A 16,188-nucleotide genomic window follows, 5' to 3' on the forward strand; every position below is an offset into this window, starting at 1 on the left:
TTTGATGGTAAAACCAAACTCCTAGCTCCACTGTGTTTTTAGCTTTATTGTCAATGCTAGGACTCCGCAAAACCCCATGTGTTTTTAACGTAATCAAATGAAATTTTACTCCGTAAAAATACAGAATGTAAACCATGCTTCCATTTCTGACTAGTCATAAAATTGCCTAATTAGGCTTAATGTTTTAGTTAAGGAAATAATGGAACATAAATGGTTTAGTGGAGAATAACTACATTATTGGAAACTTTTAAGCAAGCAACTTTCTTAACGGGAAATGGTTGCTAACATGACATTTTCCAAATACGAAATGGAAGAAACTTTAATAAGTAAAAGTAAGGTTACCGATAACTCTATTTCCAGGTTTATTCCTTCTGATTTTTGCAGCTCTGAAGAAGATATAACCTGAACATTTTTATTTCAGCTTCTAAAGATGTGAAACTGTACTCTGATAAAGTACCATGCTGGGACCAGAATTAAAAAAAAAAATGCAGGAAACGCAGTTCATTTATAAAACAAAGTTTGGCAGGTAATGTTATTATTTATCTACATTGAACATTTGCCATACAGAGCAAAATCCCTGGCAACCAGAACAGACAGTGTAACAGATCTGTGGTGGGTACATCAATAGAAATATTCAAAGACAACTTAGACAACAATACAGATGGCAGCTGCAAACCCATCTGTCTCATCACAGCTGAGCAATAAGAGTGATGCTAATAAGCTGAACTTTAACTGAGAAGTAAAAGGCAAACCAGCACATTCTGCATTCCTACACCCCCCAAAATCACCTGTCTTTAGTTTAACAGCCACCTCTAACTTCTGATTTATTATAGCAATGGTGTCCTCCAAAACATTTTTTTTTCCTTTTCAGCAAGAAGCACAAACATTTTACACCTCTCTCCCACAAACAAGGGCAGAACAGTGTGGGTCAGCAAGTTAAGCAACTTCTGGAGCAAAACGATAAATCTGAACAGGTTTAAACAATCATTTAAACTTCTTCCTGCTGGTGATGAAGCAATTAACTGTCTCAGACTGAGCCAGAACGAAGTCACTAAGGAGAATAAATTCTCTGTTTTTTCTCCTTACAAAAAGCTCTTTTTCATCTTGCTATATAAAATCTGTCCTGTTGCGTTGGGAGGGAAGGAAACTTGGACTAGTGCCATCTCTTTGTTTTCTTTTTGTTCAAGAGGAGCTTGCTTACTAGCATAATGGTGCTTTTTTGGGGTTAGTTTTGGACATTTTTTTTTTTTTTACACTGTGTTTTATTTAGTCTGCCTTTGCACTCCTACTTAGGATAAATTTGGCCCCTGCAAACACTGTACCTAAAGCCATCAGGTTCGATCTCTGCCTCCTTTTTTCACTCCATATGCTTGCACAGAGAAAGCTTCACAGTATTAAGGTATCTGACATGCTGTCAGACAAACGGCACTTCCAGGGAACAAGAAGTATTAAGGCCATCCCCAGTTTCTGTGATGACATGTAAAGGCTGCCTGTTGCATCCCGCACAGAAAGAATTTGCCAAAGTAGGCAAGAGGCAACACCTTCTGGAAATCACTGCAGTGCTTTCTGAGCAGGAGGCTCTGCAGAACCTCACCATCTGCCAGCAAATATGTGGTGCTGATGGCAGCATGTGCAGTAGGTGACTAGGTTGAACCAGACCCAGTGACTAGGCTAAGCACCTACGTTAACTTGACGCCAAGGAGGAATGCACATACAGAGCTGTTTGGGTGACCTGTTCCTTTCCCACAGCGAAATAAGTCTAGCGACATCCTATCTGCCCATGGGCATGGAATTTACTGTGAGGCTGACCTTTCTCTTCCTAGGAATGGGTTCATCAAAGAGAAGGTTGCTTGTTTCAGCTTCATCAATACCATCATCTGGCTGGGAAGGTGTCCGAAAACTTTTGAAGCTATCAGCTGACAGAGGTGGAGATGGGGTGGATGGATTGGACTGGTCACTGGGAGCGTTCCAGCTCCAGTATCCACTGCTGCTGGTACTAGAAGGCACAAATCCTCCTTCTTTCCAAGATCCATTTAGGGATTCTGTCAAGAACAACAACAGCCATCGTTACATCAGTATCATGCCTTAGGGCTAAGGACCTCTTTTATCCAAGACTAGATGCCATGTTGGTCATCAACTGCACATTCAATAAAGGAAAGAGAAAGCATTGGACAACAGAACAATCACATATATCCCAATGCACAAAAATGACATTTTTAATACCTATAACACCTGATTTTTCAGATATTAAAAAACAAAAACAAAACCACAAACAAACAAACCCCCCCAACCAAACAAAAAAACCCCAAACAATCAAACCAAAACAAACCAAAGCAAACCCCAACCAAACAAAAAAACCCCAAACAATACCAAACCCAAACCCAATGCTAGATTTGGAAAAATAACCTGTTCTGGAGCATAAACCACAATAAGCAGTCAGATATTGCATGCATGATGAAGGGAAAACATTCAAATACATCCTCAAGTGTCAAGAGGAACACAGGACTGTGGTGGGGCACCAGAGTAAGCTCCAAGCCACCGCACGGCCAACAGGAGATCCCCTGGGAAGTGGACACACACTCTGAGCCCCAGGAAACTACATAGATCTGCAAAAACATGAGCATCATCCCAGTACTGAAATACCAAAGAAAACCGTAATTACACTCTGTCTTCTCATAATCTCTCAGTGTGCACACCTCTGCTAATCTGAATCTCTAATTGTGGTGGTATGTATCCGTGGAAGGATATTCCTTTTTTTCTTCACACAGCTGTATCGTTAGGCACCTGGTTCCAGAAGTGGGATGCACGGACGCTGGATCATCTCCACACCTACTCGCTGGAGAAACCCCCTCCTCACCGCAGCAGTTCCCTGGGCAGCGGGTGGTGAGCAGACACTCAGAACAGCAGGTCGCTCCGCAACACGGCAGTGGGAGTAACAGCGCTGCCGTCGCAGTCTGAGGCATGGCTCGACCTTCACGTGCTGAGGTCCTCAGGTGCTGGACATTGGCACGTCACCCTTCCCAGTCCCTAAAGAGTTTTGGCAGGAGAGGGGTAGGTAGGTCATCAGCTCAGCAAAGGGATGGCCCGAGCGTGTCCAGCGGTGCCACCGCAGGCGGCTCTGCCTGAAGCTCCAGGTTCTCACAGGGCTCCAGCACATGGGCAGGGAGGGTTTATGTGCAGTTTCTCCCTAACTCAGACACAGAAAGCTCTTCCCATTGACGCTGTGGGTGCTTGAGTATTGCGCAATACCTGAATTTGGAACCGGAAAGCAAATAACACCTTATCTGTTCATGAAACCTTATTTAAGTGTGAGACAGGAGTCTTTTCAAGCCAGTGCCTGCCTTTAAGAGTTCTGCAGAAGTCACTCCTTCATTCCTTTTCAATTTCTTACAGATAAATTTAACTAATGACGTCAGCAAGAACATAATGTCTACCACCTGCTATCCAAAACCAATGATTTTTTTTTTCCTCCTAATTCTATTGGTTTTGGATGAAACTCTTAATCATGACTATCAGCTGCTCACAAAACAGAATGCAGTGCTCCATCATGTAAGCATGTGCACAAAAAACACCTCCTTGTGCAGGCAGCAGCCAAGTGCCTGCGCTTACTGGTCAGGGCCACAGAGCAGAAATGGCATCAACCTTTCCCCTATCTCCGCCTCCCCCCACACCCCCGAAATTCCTCTTTAGAAAAGGGCATATATGCATTTCCTGTAGCTAATAAGTTAACTATGAAAATGCCATGTTTGGGTTCATGATTACAGCCTTTCAAGTTTTCATGTGACTGTAATGGAGGTGCTTTTTGTTTCTTTTAAGTATTTGTACTTGAGTCTCCCACTAAAGCCAAGAAGTACATCTGGTATCAACATGTGACCTTAGCAGAGCTCAAAATCTCCATTTCTCCAGAAAAACAAAGCAAACAGCACTCTTTCAGCTACTACTTTCTGACACATTTATGGTGGTACTTTGTACTCTCAGGGTTTCCAGCTTCTTATCACCTTGCTGAGAAAGAGATGTAAATCAAGAACATTTTTAAAGTAGTATGGAAAAGACTTAACGAGGCTGACAACAGGAAAAAAACAAACACTGGTTCTCATTAATACTAACAAATCTGTCAATGTAATGGAGTTCAATATATAAATATATGCAACTTACTCTTATTTTGGGGCTCTCTTCACATTGCTGGAGTTGCGTGAAAGAGAACCAAACCAAATATTACGCAGCTGCAGGGAAACAAGGGCCAAACTCTGATCCACTTTACATAGATGTTCATCCCCAGTAATTCCAGCACAGATCAGACTTTAATATTAATGCCAATGTTATTTTTTTCACTTCTAGGCAAAATTCCATTTGTTTAAACAAATGTTCCTTTAATTACACTGCTACTTACTGCCTTTTTTTGGAAAAGGCTCTAGAAAGAATTAATCATTAGTACATTTGTAGCTCATATTACTAAGATCAGAGCCTAGCCTTGCAACACCAGTTGAGCTTTAAATTACCAAATCTTTACACTTTTATTGAAGTCTTTAGTAAGTCTTCACTCAGACAAAACTAAGATATTCAGGAAGGAGGTGCCCAACAATAGCTTCAAAATCTTGTCTCTGACTGCTGAAAACATGTGAATTACTTTTTCAGGCTTGTCTTCCCAGGTTTCGGGAAAATAAGCAGACAAGCTATGCGAAGAAATATCAAAGAGCACTCATGCTGCATGAAGAAATATCAAAGGCGGTTAACAGCTACCATTTACCTATTAGCAATTCAAAAGGGCTTGTTGGGAAGATCTTTCCAATCGACAGCTGCGAGCTGCTCCTGACAACTGTCACCTGCTCAAGCTGTCTGAGGTGGCAGATACTGCCTTGTCCCACAGGAGAGCGGGTCCCCGCGACCGGGGGTGCAGCGTGGGCCACGTACACGCCTCAGCCGCTCTGCCTCCCTGCATGGCACATCAGCACAAATCCAGCTTCACCTGAGGTTTTGGCTGTGAGCTGGAGCAGCTGGAGAGCAGGTAGAATATGTTGTTACCCTTCCACTGGCCTTCCCTGGGGGCTGCCAACCCCCAGCCCTGAGATAGGACAGTCACTGGGGATGTCACGGCCGGAGGTTTCCCAGGGCTCCTCAGAGCAGTGGAACTCCACAAACACTTCTGGTTTTCAACACTGGAAAGCACACAAACAGGAGCCATGGGTGTTCATGGCTAGAATTCCAGCTATATGGCTAAACCTTACGTTTTCTGGAAAAAAATGAAAAAAACCACGCTATTTGTTCAAAAATCTTTAAAGCTGGGACATTTGGTACAAATTCATTTTAAGAACATCACTCAGTGGATTGTCCCTGCTTCCATGAAGAAATGCAAAGACTACTTCCCTATTAATTTGCACCTGTAAGTATTCCTCAAAATGCTCCAGTTATTTACTGGAGGGCATCTAGTGTCTGTTCAACAGTTACAAGTGAGTAAGAAAAGCCAGAGTCATACAAACAATGCTGAGACATCCTAGCAAGTGTGTCCTAATTTAAGATTACTCCATAAAACACAGCACTTAAAAAAAATCTCTTCTAACCCCAGTCAAGCTTGCATACATTAATTATGTTTCATTAGCAATCTCATTATTACCACTAACTTGTTAGATTTATTTTTATTTGTGTGTCTTCTGCTACATCAAGAATGGAGTAGTCTTATAAGGGATTATGGATTTGATGGCAAGATCATCTGAGAGTTACAAAGGGCACAGGAACTGAGGGTCTAACCTTGCACGGGCAGAAACAGAACTGTCTCCGTGCGGATCGCTGGTGCATGGCCTCTCAGCCGAGGGCTGGGATCTGGACGTGCTTTGCCTCATTGTAGCATTGAGTAAAATCTGAGCTCATTTCCTTGGGGTGGGGACAAGAACAACTGCTGTCGTGTTTAATGTATATGTGCAAATGCAAATAAGCTGCTTGGAAAATTAGCATTTCACTGAGGTCAGGAGACCTTCTGCAGTGCACACCTCCCATTTCATAAACTGGAGATGCTCAACAGTTATGGAAAAAGGTTTCTTCTCGTTTCTGCCAATGCCGCACCAAAGACCTTGACTAGGTCAGAGTAAAGCTTGGTGTGATCCCCGGCACGCACGGGTCACTGCCAGAAGACGGACACTCACACTTTGTCCTCCACCACAGTCACAGCTCCTGGAAACAAGCCCCAGCCCCCCTTCCTGCAGGCTTACCGTTGGGTCGGACAGGAGGGCTGCGGACCAAAGGGCTGGTGGACAAACTGGTGAGTACCATGGCTGCTGTTACTTTATCCATGTCCAGTTCTTCTGAAGATTTTCTGCAACACAGTGAATGGGAGGCAAGAAACACATCAGCAAATATTTAACTTTTTTTTTTAGTGTTTGCCTTTTTTTTTTTTTACTTTTTTAGTATCAGTCCAAACGCTAAGCCAGCACAGCACAGTAACAAAAGCAAGCTGCTGAGCCGAGTTCTCAAAGCTTCTGTATTCTGGCAACCTAAGCATATCAAGTGGCTACTTTAAGCAAACCATCTCAGTGTAAACAGGAAAGAAAAACAGCAGCAAAAGAGAACACATCTTTCAATAAAATTGTCAGGATTATTGTGTTCCTCTGTAAATTTGACTTGGTTCCTTTTTTTTTTTTTCAGAATTTCAACTATTCATATCCTTAAGAGCTAAGTGTGTACTTAAGTTTTTTTTTTTCTTGGATGCAGACAGGGAGATGCAAAACCAGGCAAAATTACTAGTAACACTAATAGCATAAACTACTCTCTGTAGGGTGAGGAAGAACTATGAACTGGAGCTAAGGGATGCAATATTTTTTTTGTTGCTTCCGCTTAACACTGTTAACTTTCCTGTAGTCTCTCTGAAAGATTGATCCTAAATTTTTCCTGGTCAGATTATAAACCAATTATTTAAAATAATAAGTAAATGGCAAGAAAACCAGTGCGTGTTGGGGGAAGCAGGGGGGAAGTGAAGATTTTTTTGCAGGTGTGATAGGCACCTGTGCCAGCAGCACAGCGCAGCGGGAACAGAGGGACCAGTTGCTGCCTTAGCTCAGCCTTGCTGGAACCAGCCCTAACTCAGAGGAGAGGGCACGGAGAAGGGGTAGGAAGGGAGAGGGGGGCAGCCAGCTTTCCAGGAGAAGGAGGAGAAGATTTGGAGAACAACAGGTGCCTCCAGAAACCAGGCTTCAATGACCCACTACTCAAAGAGTCACGTTTTCTTAAGACAATGCAAGATTTTATTTGTCTGTAAAAATGTATATACTATCGTTTTTTTTCCCAAAAAAGTAACCCTTTTCCTGACAAGGTACAATTTCTGAAGAGTGAATGTACCAAAATAAAACTAATAAACCCAACAGGTTTAGCAGACTTTTGCTATCCATCCTTGTGGGACAGGGGAATGAAAGCAGCCTCTTGTAAACATTTCCTTTAAAACATGTGACTGATCATCCAAGACCATCTTCTCATTTACCAGAGATCAAGTTAAATTTGCTCTTACAAAAGAACACCTCCCCCCCTCTCTATTCTGCATTGTGGGGTTTTTTTTAGAATTCCCTCTGTGCCTTGCCAGGAGCTCTGTTTAACTGATCAGGGTGAGCCTTTATTTAAAGCCCAATATGAGAAGCATTCAGCTACCTGATGTTTTCCATCAACTGTTGATGGGTACGTCACCAAGAGGAACAGGACATGCCAGCTGCAGTCCCCTTTCTAGAATCCCATTTCACCCATCAGGTGGAAGGCTCATGAACTGGAAACTATGCTACAGTCAAAGCCTCTTGATACTTTAGTGAGCAAAGCTCAAACTTGTCCATGAAACAGTTCACAGCTGCTTTCTGGCTGATGAAAGGACCCACGCAGATGCCGATGAACACTCTCCCATACCGCACAACAGCTTAGCTCTCATGACTGTCTTTTGTAACACATCACTGCCTGGAACTGAAACGCTGATGATGGTTCCTGCTGACTTCTGATTATATCCATAAAACCCCTCCTTTCTTTCAGCCAAGGCTTTTGCAAAGAGCAGAGCAGCCATATGGCTGTCATTGAGTACTGGAAAGGTCTCAGATATCTGCTGTAATCAGCTAATACCTGAATCTGTCACCCATCAGGTCCTCTTGCCTGCAGAGGAGTATTTCACTCAGAATGCCAAATTCCTCCGGGCTCAGAAGACTTTTCCGCAGGGATGACATGAGGGATGACATGGAGATGCTACATTTTCTGGAGACCAACCCTGCCAGATGATTTTCCAATTACCTAATACCCCGGTATGAAAATCCACTTCCTGAGAAGCATTCAGCTGCTCTGTAGTCCACTCCTACAAGACTACACCGACTGTCCCTACTCCTTTAACCAGCTGTGGATAAACCACTAATGTTTGCACTTCTGCAACATGTGAGGACAAAAAGACCACAGGTTCCCGATACGCTGGAGAAGGTGGTCCCTAGTGTTTGCAATCAGCCTTCCAACGAGGCTCTTCTGTGTGTGTGGCAATGGGACTAATGTGCTCCTGTCCAGGCCTCTGCAGAATTGCAAAATCACGCTACAGTTGTTGTTGCAAGCGTTTGCTAAGTTGGTGTCAAGATGTCACAGTCTAGATCCAGAGCAAATCCCAAAGTTTCTCCAAATAGTCTGTGAATTTAACTTCTTCCAGCTCTTCCATACTGATGCATTTATTTTTCCTCAAAAACGACTCAGACTGCCACTCTGAGAAACCACCCTTTGCTCTGTTCTTGTGTCAATAATGCCCCAAAATTGTCAGCATTTGAACCTGTGCCCAAGATAAAAGTTTTCACAGGCAGGCAAAGGACAGGAAAGGTCATGAGCCCCCCTGCCATTTCTGGTCATGCTAAGCCACAATCTTGCAATTACTGGAATGCTTTTTTCTCACCTGATCCAATTTAACAGGTTTTCAATAGGGAAAGCCCAAATAAATAAAACTTTGGGCTTTTTCTCTAACCATTTTGAATCACTTATCGCTCCTCGGCTGCATCCAGCAAACAAGGAATGCTCTGCTCCTACTTCCCAGCCACAAGAATTTTAGCAGCTACAAGTGTTGACTTATGTGACTCTGCTCCCAAACACATTTTTACAGTTTGGCTCATAAATGTAAACACGCATATTTCATGTATTGCTCGGCCAGCACCCCTGCGGGAACAGCAGCCTTTGAGAGAGAGGCAAAGCATAAAACTGAAGACAGGAACCACTTAAGGCATCTGCATTTAGTCAGCATCACATGCAAGTCAATGGCTTCAGGCTGCCCCAGCCTTTTCCAGCTTTCTCTGCTGGAAAGTGAGCCTGCATGCAGCTGTGCAACAGTATTGGCACTCAGAGGGGAGAATAACTTGTCTGTTACACATCAGTTTTCACAAACCATTAATTCCACCATTGCTAAGGTAATTTTCTGCAGAGTGAAGTTATAATCCCTGCCGTTGCTTATACTGTTATTAGGTGCAAAGAAATCTAAACATGATGTAAAATCACCTATTACATAGTTAGGAAGATTTCTTCTTTCCTCTAACCCCACATCCCAATCTCCAAATGCAGCCTCCCAACACCTGGACCAATATATTTGTGTCCGCCCAGTCTGTATTTGAGACCAAACAGTATTGGATCCTTTATTTCCAAGTCTTCATAAATCCAAACATATGTCAATAGCTGAATTCTAATGAACCGGCTGAGACATAAGCAGCAGAAGTTAGAGGCACTTGGGGGCACTTTTACCACAACCTCATGTCTCTTGGCTTCATGTCTCCCTGCTTCCTCAGCAGGAGAACGGTTTCACTTGATCCCTGCAAAACTCTAACCTGGCCAGCCTGGTATGTAAAACAGTCGTCTTTAATAGCCAAGCTCAAATTCAACTTAGTTACAACCCTCACTCTTATACGATCCTTTCCTTCATTTAATTGATGAATTTACCATTTAAAAAAATTCATTTAATGGTGTTAAGAAACTATTACATCTTTCTCAGAGCTCTCCACAAGGAAAGGCTGGATTTAAGCTCCAAAGGATGAGCAAAAGAGGGTCCAAAACAAGTCCAAGACTACACAAGTGTCCCAAACCACTCGCTTGCACCATGGTGTGGTTCCTCTCAACTAGCAATGTTCTGGCAAGGAGGCATCTTCCTGACCTCCCTCCATGACGAGTGCCCAGGCCCTACTCTGGCCATCGCCACCTCCACACTTCCCAATAAGCACCATTCCCACCTGGACACATCTACACCACACCTCTGTTAGCTCTTCTCTTCATCAGCCACATCGCAATCTACAGCTGGAACTTTTTGTTTTTAAAAAGAAACTTTCAAAAATCCTTAAAAATACATATTTTATTCAACTTTTGACATCTTTGGTCTATCCTTTATTATTTGCCTGGCTTAGATCAAAAAGCCTGCAATTCTTCCTCTTGAAAGACTGCATCTTAGGTTAGTACTTTATCCAACCACACTTGAAGGGTTCTAGAGAATAATCTTTTAGCAGAGAAACTGGTAGTGGTAGCAGGTGTTTTTGATAAAATTGACCTTATTTGAAAGGACAACTTAACTTCATTTTAAGCAAAGGAAAAATAAAAGACAGAAACTAATTCTCCCTGCTCACAATGCCGAAGCTTTCACTTAACTCCCTGGCCCACAACCTCTAACTCCAGCACGGCGATGCTCAAAGCAATGATGCTCAGGCTCAGCATATGGAAAGTGCCCTCCTGTGCTCCAGAGCTGCTCCGACGCGGCATGACGGCAGACGAGGCAGTGTTTCTTCACCAGGGCTCTGCTCCCACCAAGAAGGTGAGAGGGGGGAGCGGGGGCAGCAGCGTCCTGCAGCCAACAGGACCAGGCTGCAAACAGGTGGAAGCTTCAGCCCCAGTAGGTGAGCCCATGGAGAAGGGAAGGGGAAGGGTATTTCCAATCACTTCAAGCAGAGGTTGGCTACAGAAGCTGATGGTCACAGATCCAGACATCTTCTCCAGAGCCACGTCCCTCTGCTGCTCAGCATCGCTGAGCTTGTCTTTTCTTGTCCTACTTGCTAAGCGATAAACACCTGAAGCCCATATGCCCTAAACATTCTGATTTATTAAGTCTTATATTTTTCTTTGTTTTGGCAAAGAGATGTGCTTACCTATTTCTTACTGCTATCCTCACTAGAGGGATGCAATAAAAAATTAATAAAATAAAAAATGTTAACTAGGATTGATCAATAACAGCAGCATTCAAGCACAAACATGCTGATACACTATGTTAGGTGGCTACTGCCCTCCACCCAAAAACCAGCTTAAGACAGTGGTTCACAAAACACCTTGATCTTTTGTTAAGGAAGTACCATAAAAATAAGAATGCATTAATATGCTATAACTAGCATAAAATAACAGTATATTTAAATTGCTCTCTCCTTCCCATACTTCTAAATGCTCATAGAGAGACCCCTGAAGTCTTATTTTGACCACCTGATTATAGCCACATCACACAGATGTCATCATACCGAGCACTGTACCAATACTGACAGATAAACATGTTGTTACAGGCTTTTGTACACCAAAAATATGATTCATCCTATAATGAATCACTGTAATCAGTGCACTAGTAATAACAGAAGTACTTCTGAAAGAAATAAAAATCCTAAATTACATTCTACAGGTAAAATTTTAGGTTTCTTCAATTCATCATGAATGGCAAGGGCAACACCCTAACACGGAACCAGACACAAAAGCATGTGGCTGTGACTCCAGATACCCAAAGCAACTCTTCTCTCTTGAGTAAAGATCTACAGTATCATGCTGCAAAATATTCTTAATCCATAAAATACTTTACATTTACAATAATACTTGGTTACCATCTAACAATTCAAAATACTGACAGTACAGATAAATAAACAATCTTGCTGGCTGCTATTATGTTCAGTTGTTGATTATGCAGACTAATAATTAACTTACTTGCCAAAGACAAAAGCAAAAATTAGAAAGAAAATGATCCATATAAACAGTCCGAGGTCCTCAGCACTCTTTGGTAAAAGCTGTAACTTCACAATAAAGCTAAAAGCAAAGGGAAATATTTTCAAATACTATGTTAAATCAGTACAGTACTATAATGCTACATCTGAAAACATAAGGGAGCATTACTATTTACACATATAAAAAGATAACTTGTGTTTGATATCTGAAGCAGAGATACAATAATATGATGCACTAATTAGAAGCTAGGGATTTATCCCTTTGCTCATCAAAGCCAAACATAAAATTAATGTTTTCCACACTAACTGTCACATTTGCAGACTAGTTCATCATATACAGAATAACTTGCCTTTTTTTATGTGTGTGCTGTCCTTGTTATACACAAGCAATTTTTTGGATACCGACAGCTACCAGAAGTTAATTATTATAAAAATCTTTATTATACAAAATTAGGAACTTTTTTCCTAAAAAATCGCATTTACATGAACTTCTCAAGGAAGAAAGAAAAATGCATCAAATGCTACCTTAAAGCTCTCCACCTCTCCCTGGCCAAGCTGATACATTTTGCAATTTGATTATTTGACAGACCTTTGGAAGCCTGGCTGGTCTGTTAGAGCCCAAAATGAGCTGACAGAGTCATCGCTAACACAGATACCGATTTTCTATCTGGACAGTAATGGTATAAAGACAATAAAAAGTCTCTGCAAATTAGTCATATCGGACAGGAGATATTCACAGGGTGTTCTCAGCATCCTGGAATAGAAAATACGTTTAACAGAAGAACTAAAGAGAAAGCAGTGTGTAATGCAGCCAGCTTTCTCAAAGTCTTTTGCTTTTCCTCACGTCAGACAACGCACCACTTTTCCTCTTCTCCACAAAAACAAGTATGTTTTCTGGCCATCATTGTGAAAGGCACTAAAACTTGACAGAAAATGATCTACTTGTTTTTTTCAACCACTTCATAGATTTAGATAACCAAGAAAACATGACATTTGGTTCCAAAGGCTGACTGACATACTGTCCCACACACATGGGGGTCTCACCCGTCCCCTCCAAGTCGGCAGACTGCTTCCCAGCCAGGCGCGTCCCCGGGGTCACCCAGAGCATGCTTTCCCCTGCCCCTCTCCTCCCCACAGGGGCACATGGGGTTCAACGAGGCCAAGTGCAAGGTCCTGCACCTGGGTTAAGGCAACCCCTGGTATCAATACTGACTGAGGGATGAAGGATTGGGAGCGGTCCTGCAGAGAAGGACTTGGGGGTGCTGGTGGATGGAAAGCTGGACATGAGCCAGCAATGTGCGCTGGCAGCCCAGAAGGCAAATCGTATCTTGGGCTGCATCCAAAGGAGCGTGGTCAGCAGGTCGAGGGAGGTGATTCTGCCCCTCTGCTCTGCTCTGGTGAGACCCCACCTGGAGTCCTGCGTCCAGCTCTGGAGTTCTCAGCACAGGAAAGACGTGGACCTGTTGGAGAGGGGCCAGAGGAGGCCACCAAGGTGATCAGAGGCTGGAACAGCTCTGCTGTGGGGACAGGCTGAGAGCGTTGGGGTTGTTGAGCCTCGAGAAGCCTCTGGGAAGACTGTGCTGCGGCCTTTCTGTACTTAAAAGGAGCCATTGAGAAAGATGGGAACAGACTTTTTAGAAGAGCATGTTATGACAGGACAAGGGGTACTGATCTTAAACTAAAGGAGAAGAGATTCAGGCTGGACATGAGGAAGAAATTTTTTACACTGAGGGTGATGAAACACTGGCCCAGGTTGCCCAGAGAGGTGGTAGATGTCCCATCCCTGGAGACATTCAAGGCCGGGCTGGACGGGGCTCTGAGCAATCTGATCTAGTTGAAGATGTCTCTGCCCATTGCAGGGGGGTTGGACCAGTTGAGCTTTGAAGGTGCCCTCCAACCCAGACTACTCTATGATTCTATCTAGCATCACAGAAATGACGCGACCCTGGCTGCTCTGTAGCTACCACCACACCAAACCTCTTCGGGGAGCGCTGGCAGAGCTGCACCAGCAACAAAAAAAGATGCGAAATTACTGTGATTTCTGTTGTCTGGTGCAAACACATACCATGGACACATGCTGCTGCTGCTGCTGCCACTGTCCCCTCTGCAGCCCAATGGCAGGAAGAGCTGCTTTGCCCCCAACAACTCCCCAGAAAAGTTTGCTTAAGGCAAAGCCTGCAAAACAGATGGAAAATGCCTTTTTCATAGAAGCCTTTTTATCACTGCTTCTTAAGCAACTCATCTGCCTTTCTTAAAAGCAATTGAAACTTCAAACCTATCCAAGTGGGAACAGGACTGAACTCTAGGTCTCGCTCTTGGATTTACGACTCCAGGATACAGCGTGCTGGGCGTGGGGAGGGAGAGGATGGGCAGTAAAACACCGCCCTCATTTTTGGCTGTTGATAGGATCTACAGTTTTTAAATGCTCTGCATAAATGGGAACAGTTAAGCAAGCCAAATTCAAGACTGGGAGATAAGCTGCAGTTTACAGGAACAATTTATTCTATATATTGAAAAAGTTGATCCAATGAATAATTTTTACTTCTCAAACAGCTGTGATGTATCAGGAGAACTTATCTGGCAAAGAGCCCTCGGGGCAACAACAGAAGCTGAAATAGGAATATAAAATAGAATTTATCTGCTTCAAAACAGAGCAATCAAATAAATGGTAATCACTTGATAGATTATGAGTGCAAAGCAAAAATTAAATTCAGAAAGTAATAACAGAACCCTGCAGAGAACAGTTATCCCTTACAGTCACCCACAAACCTTGACAATTTTCTGATCCATCTCCTCTACTTTAAAGGCCACTTGCTGATGCAACAAACAACAAACCAAGGCTCAACAGCACCCTGAAGCAACAGACCAATTATTCAAAATATTACCAAATATATTCACGTTCAGCCCTTTTCTGCCTTTGCCTTAGTTACTGTTTTAGCTTGTTCACAAGCACAGGGTACTGTTTACAGAAAGAAAATTTCACATTTCCAAGAACAGATGCCTTCTTCAGGGAAAGGGGCTGGGCTGCTCATGACAACGCCCAAGAGGTGCTGCTCAACGCAATACAAACCACCTTGCTGACTTTCATTTCTATGAATTTAATTCTAACGTTCCCCAAATATGTTTTAAAATATCAATCCCTACCTGTAGTCCTAACACATCTATATGGATAATTTGGGTAGCACAATTTATCGATAAAAACCTGCTGCAAGTCAATTTTAAAGCAATATTTAACCACTGTTTTCCCTCCACACATTAAAATATACATTTTTTTCTAATAAAACATATATATACATGAAACATTTGAAAAAGTCTATAAGTCTACATTACATTTATCCCCTTGTCCTCTCATCAAATCAAATAACCACAAAAGCTTACTGCCCTGCTGCCACATAAAACTCCTAACGTGAACAAGATGGTGAGCACTTTGCTGAAATCACATTAGTCTCCAAAAAGACCCACGGGGCCTGTTTCTGTTTATTGTTAATCAGTCCTTTTGAGCTTTCTGAGTCTTCATTTTTTCAAGCTAGATGTAAAGAGAATTAGAGAGAAAAAAGCCATGAATTCTGGACACGGCTGCCCACAGCCACCAGTACTGCCAAAAAAGACCTGGAGACTAGAGGCAGAAACACTGCTGAGATGATCCTCTGCTTCCTGCCAAGGTGAGATATTATAGCCCAAAGAGTGGAATTTCCAAACCTTAAGCCATACTTTCTATGGTATACACAAGCCAATAGGTCACAGCACCGTAAAGCATCTTCCAGGGTCTTCCTTGCTATTGCAGTGATCCAGGAGACAAACACCATGGTTCACCTCATAACCGACAGGGTTTTTGTCCTTCTCAATCCATTAGAAACCTGTCTCAGAACAGGGAAGGCATAGAGCTGGCTCATCTTGTCCTCTCCGCTCCCGCCTTCCCTTCATCACCACATCCTTGAATCAGTTTTGCAGGGCTACGTTGACAATGGTACCTGTGAGAGCCAGCTCAAACCTATTTTGTCTATACATACACACTCCATGGAGAGCATCCAGGTATGGCTCTTCTGATGGGTTCTCTTTCCATTTCCCTGATCATCCTACAAATCTGTCTTCTTCATTTGTTGATGTGAGTACATCCATTGTGAAAAGAGCTGTTCCAAATGTTCTTTTTATGGTCTTGGCCATATCTTCTACAAGGACAGTAGTATTCCCCTGTCTCAGCTGAAATCTCTGATTTGACTTACAAGGATAGCTCAGTCACCTGTAATGAACAATATAGCCC

The 16,188-nt window shown here is 42.8% G+C and overlaps 1 protein-coding gene across 2 annotated transcripts in view; it reads right to left on the minus strand.

Moving 5' to 3' along the window:
* ZNF704 (zinc finger protein 704) overlaps positions 1-16,188 on the minus strand; it is an 89,141-nt gene that overhangs the window by 17,301 nt on the left and 55,652 nt on the right. For both annotated transcript variants that reach the window (XM_065627127.1, XM_065627129.1), the window contains exons 3-4: positions 6,204-6,307; positions 1,810-2,042 (exon numbers count right to left, since the gene is read on the minus strand). In XM_065627127.1, coding sequence (XP_065483199.1) covers positions 1,810-2,042; positions 6,204-6,307 — 337 coding nt within the window. The remainder of the gene's footprint in view (positions 1-1,809; positions 2,043-6,203; positions 6,308-16,188) is intronic.

This window comes from Caloenas nicobarica, chromosome 2 (assembly GCF_036013445.1).
Source record: "Caloenas nicobarica isolate bCalNic1 chromosome 2, bCalNic1.hap1, whole genome shotgun sequence".
NCBI classification, from domain to species: Eukaryota; Metazoa; Chordata; class Aves; order Columbiformes; family Columbidae; genus Caloenas; species Caloenas nicobarica.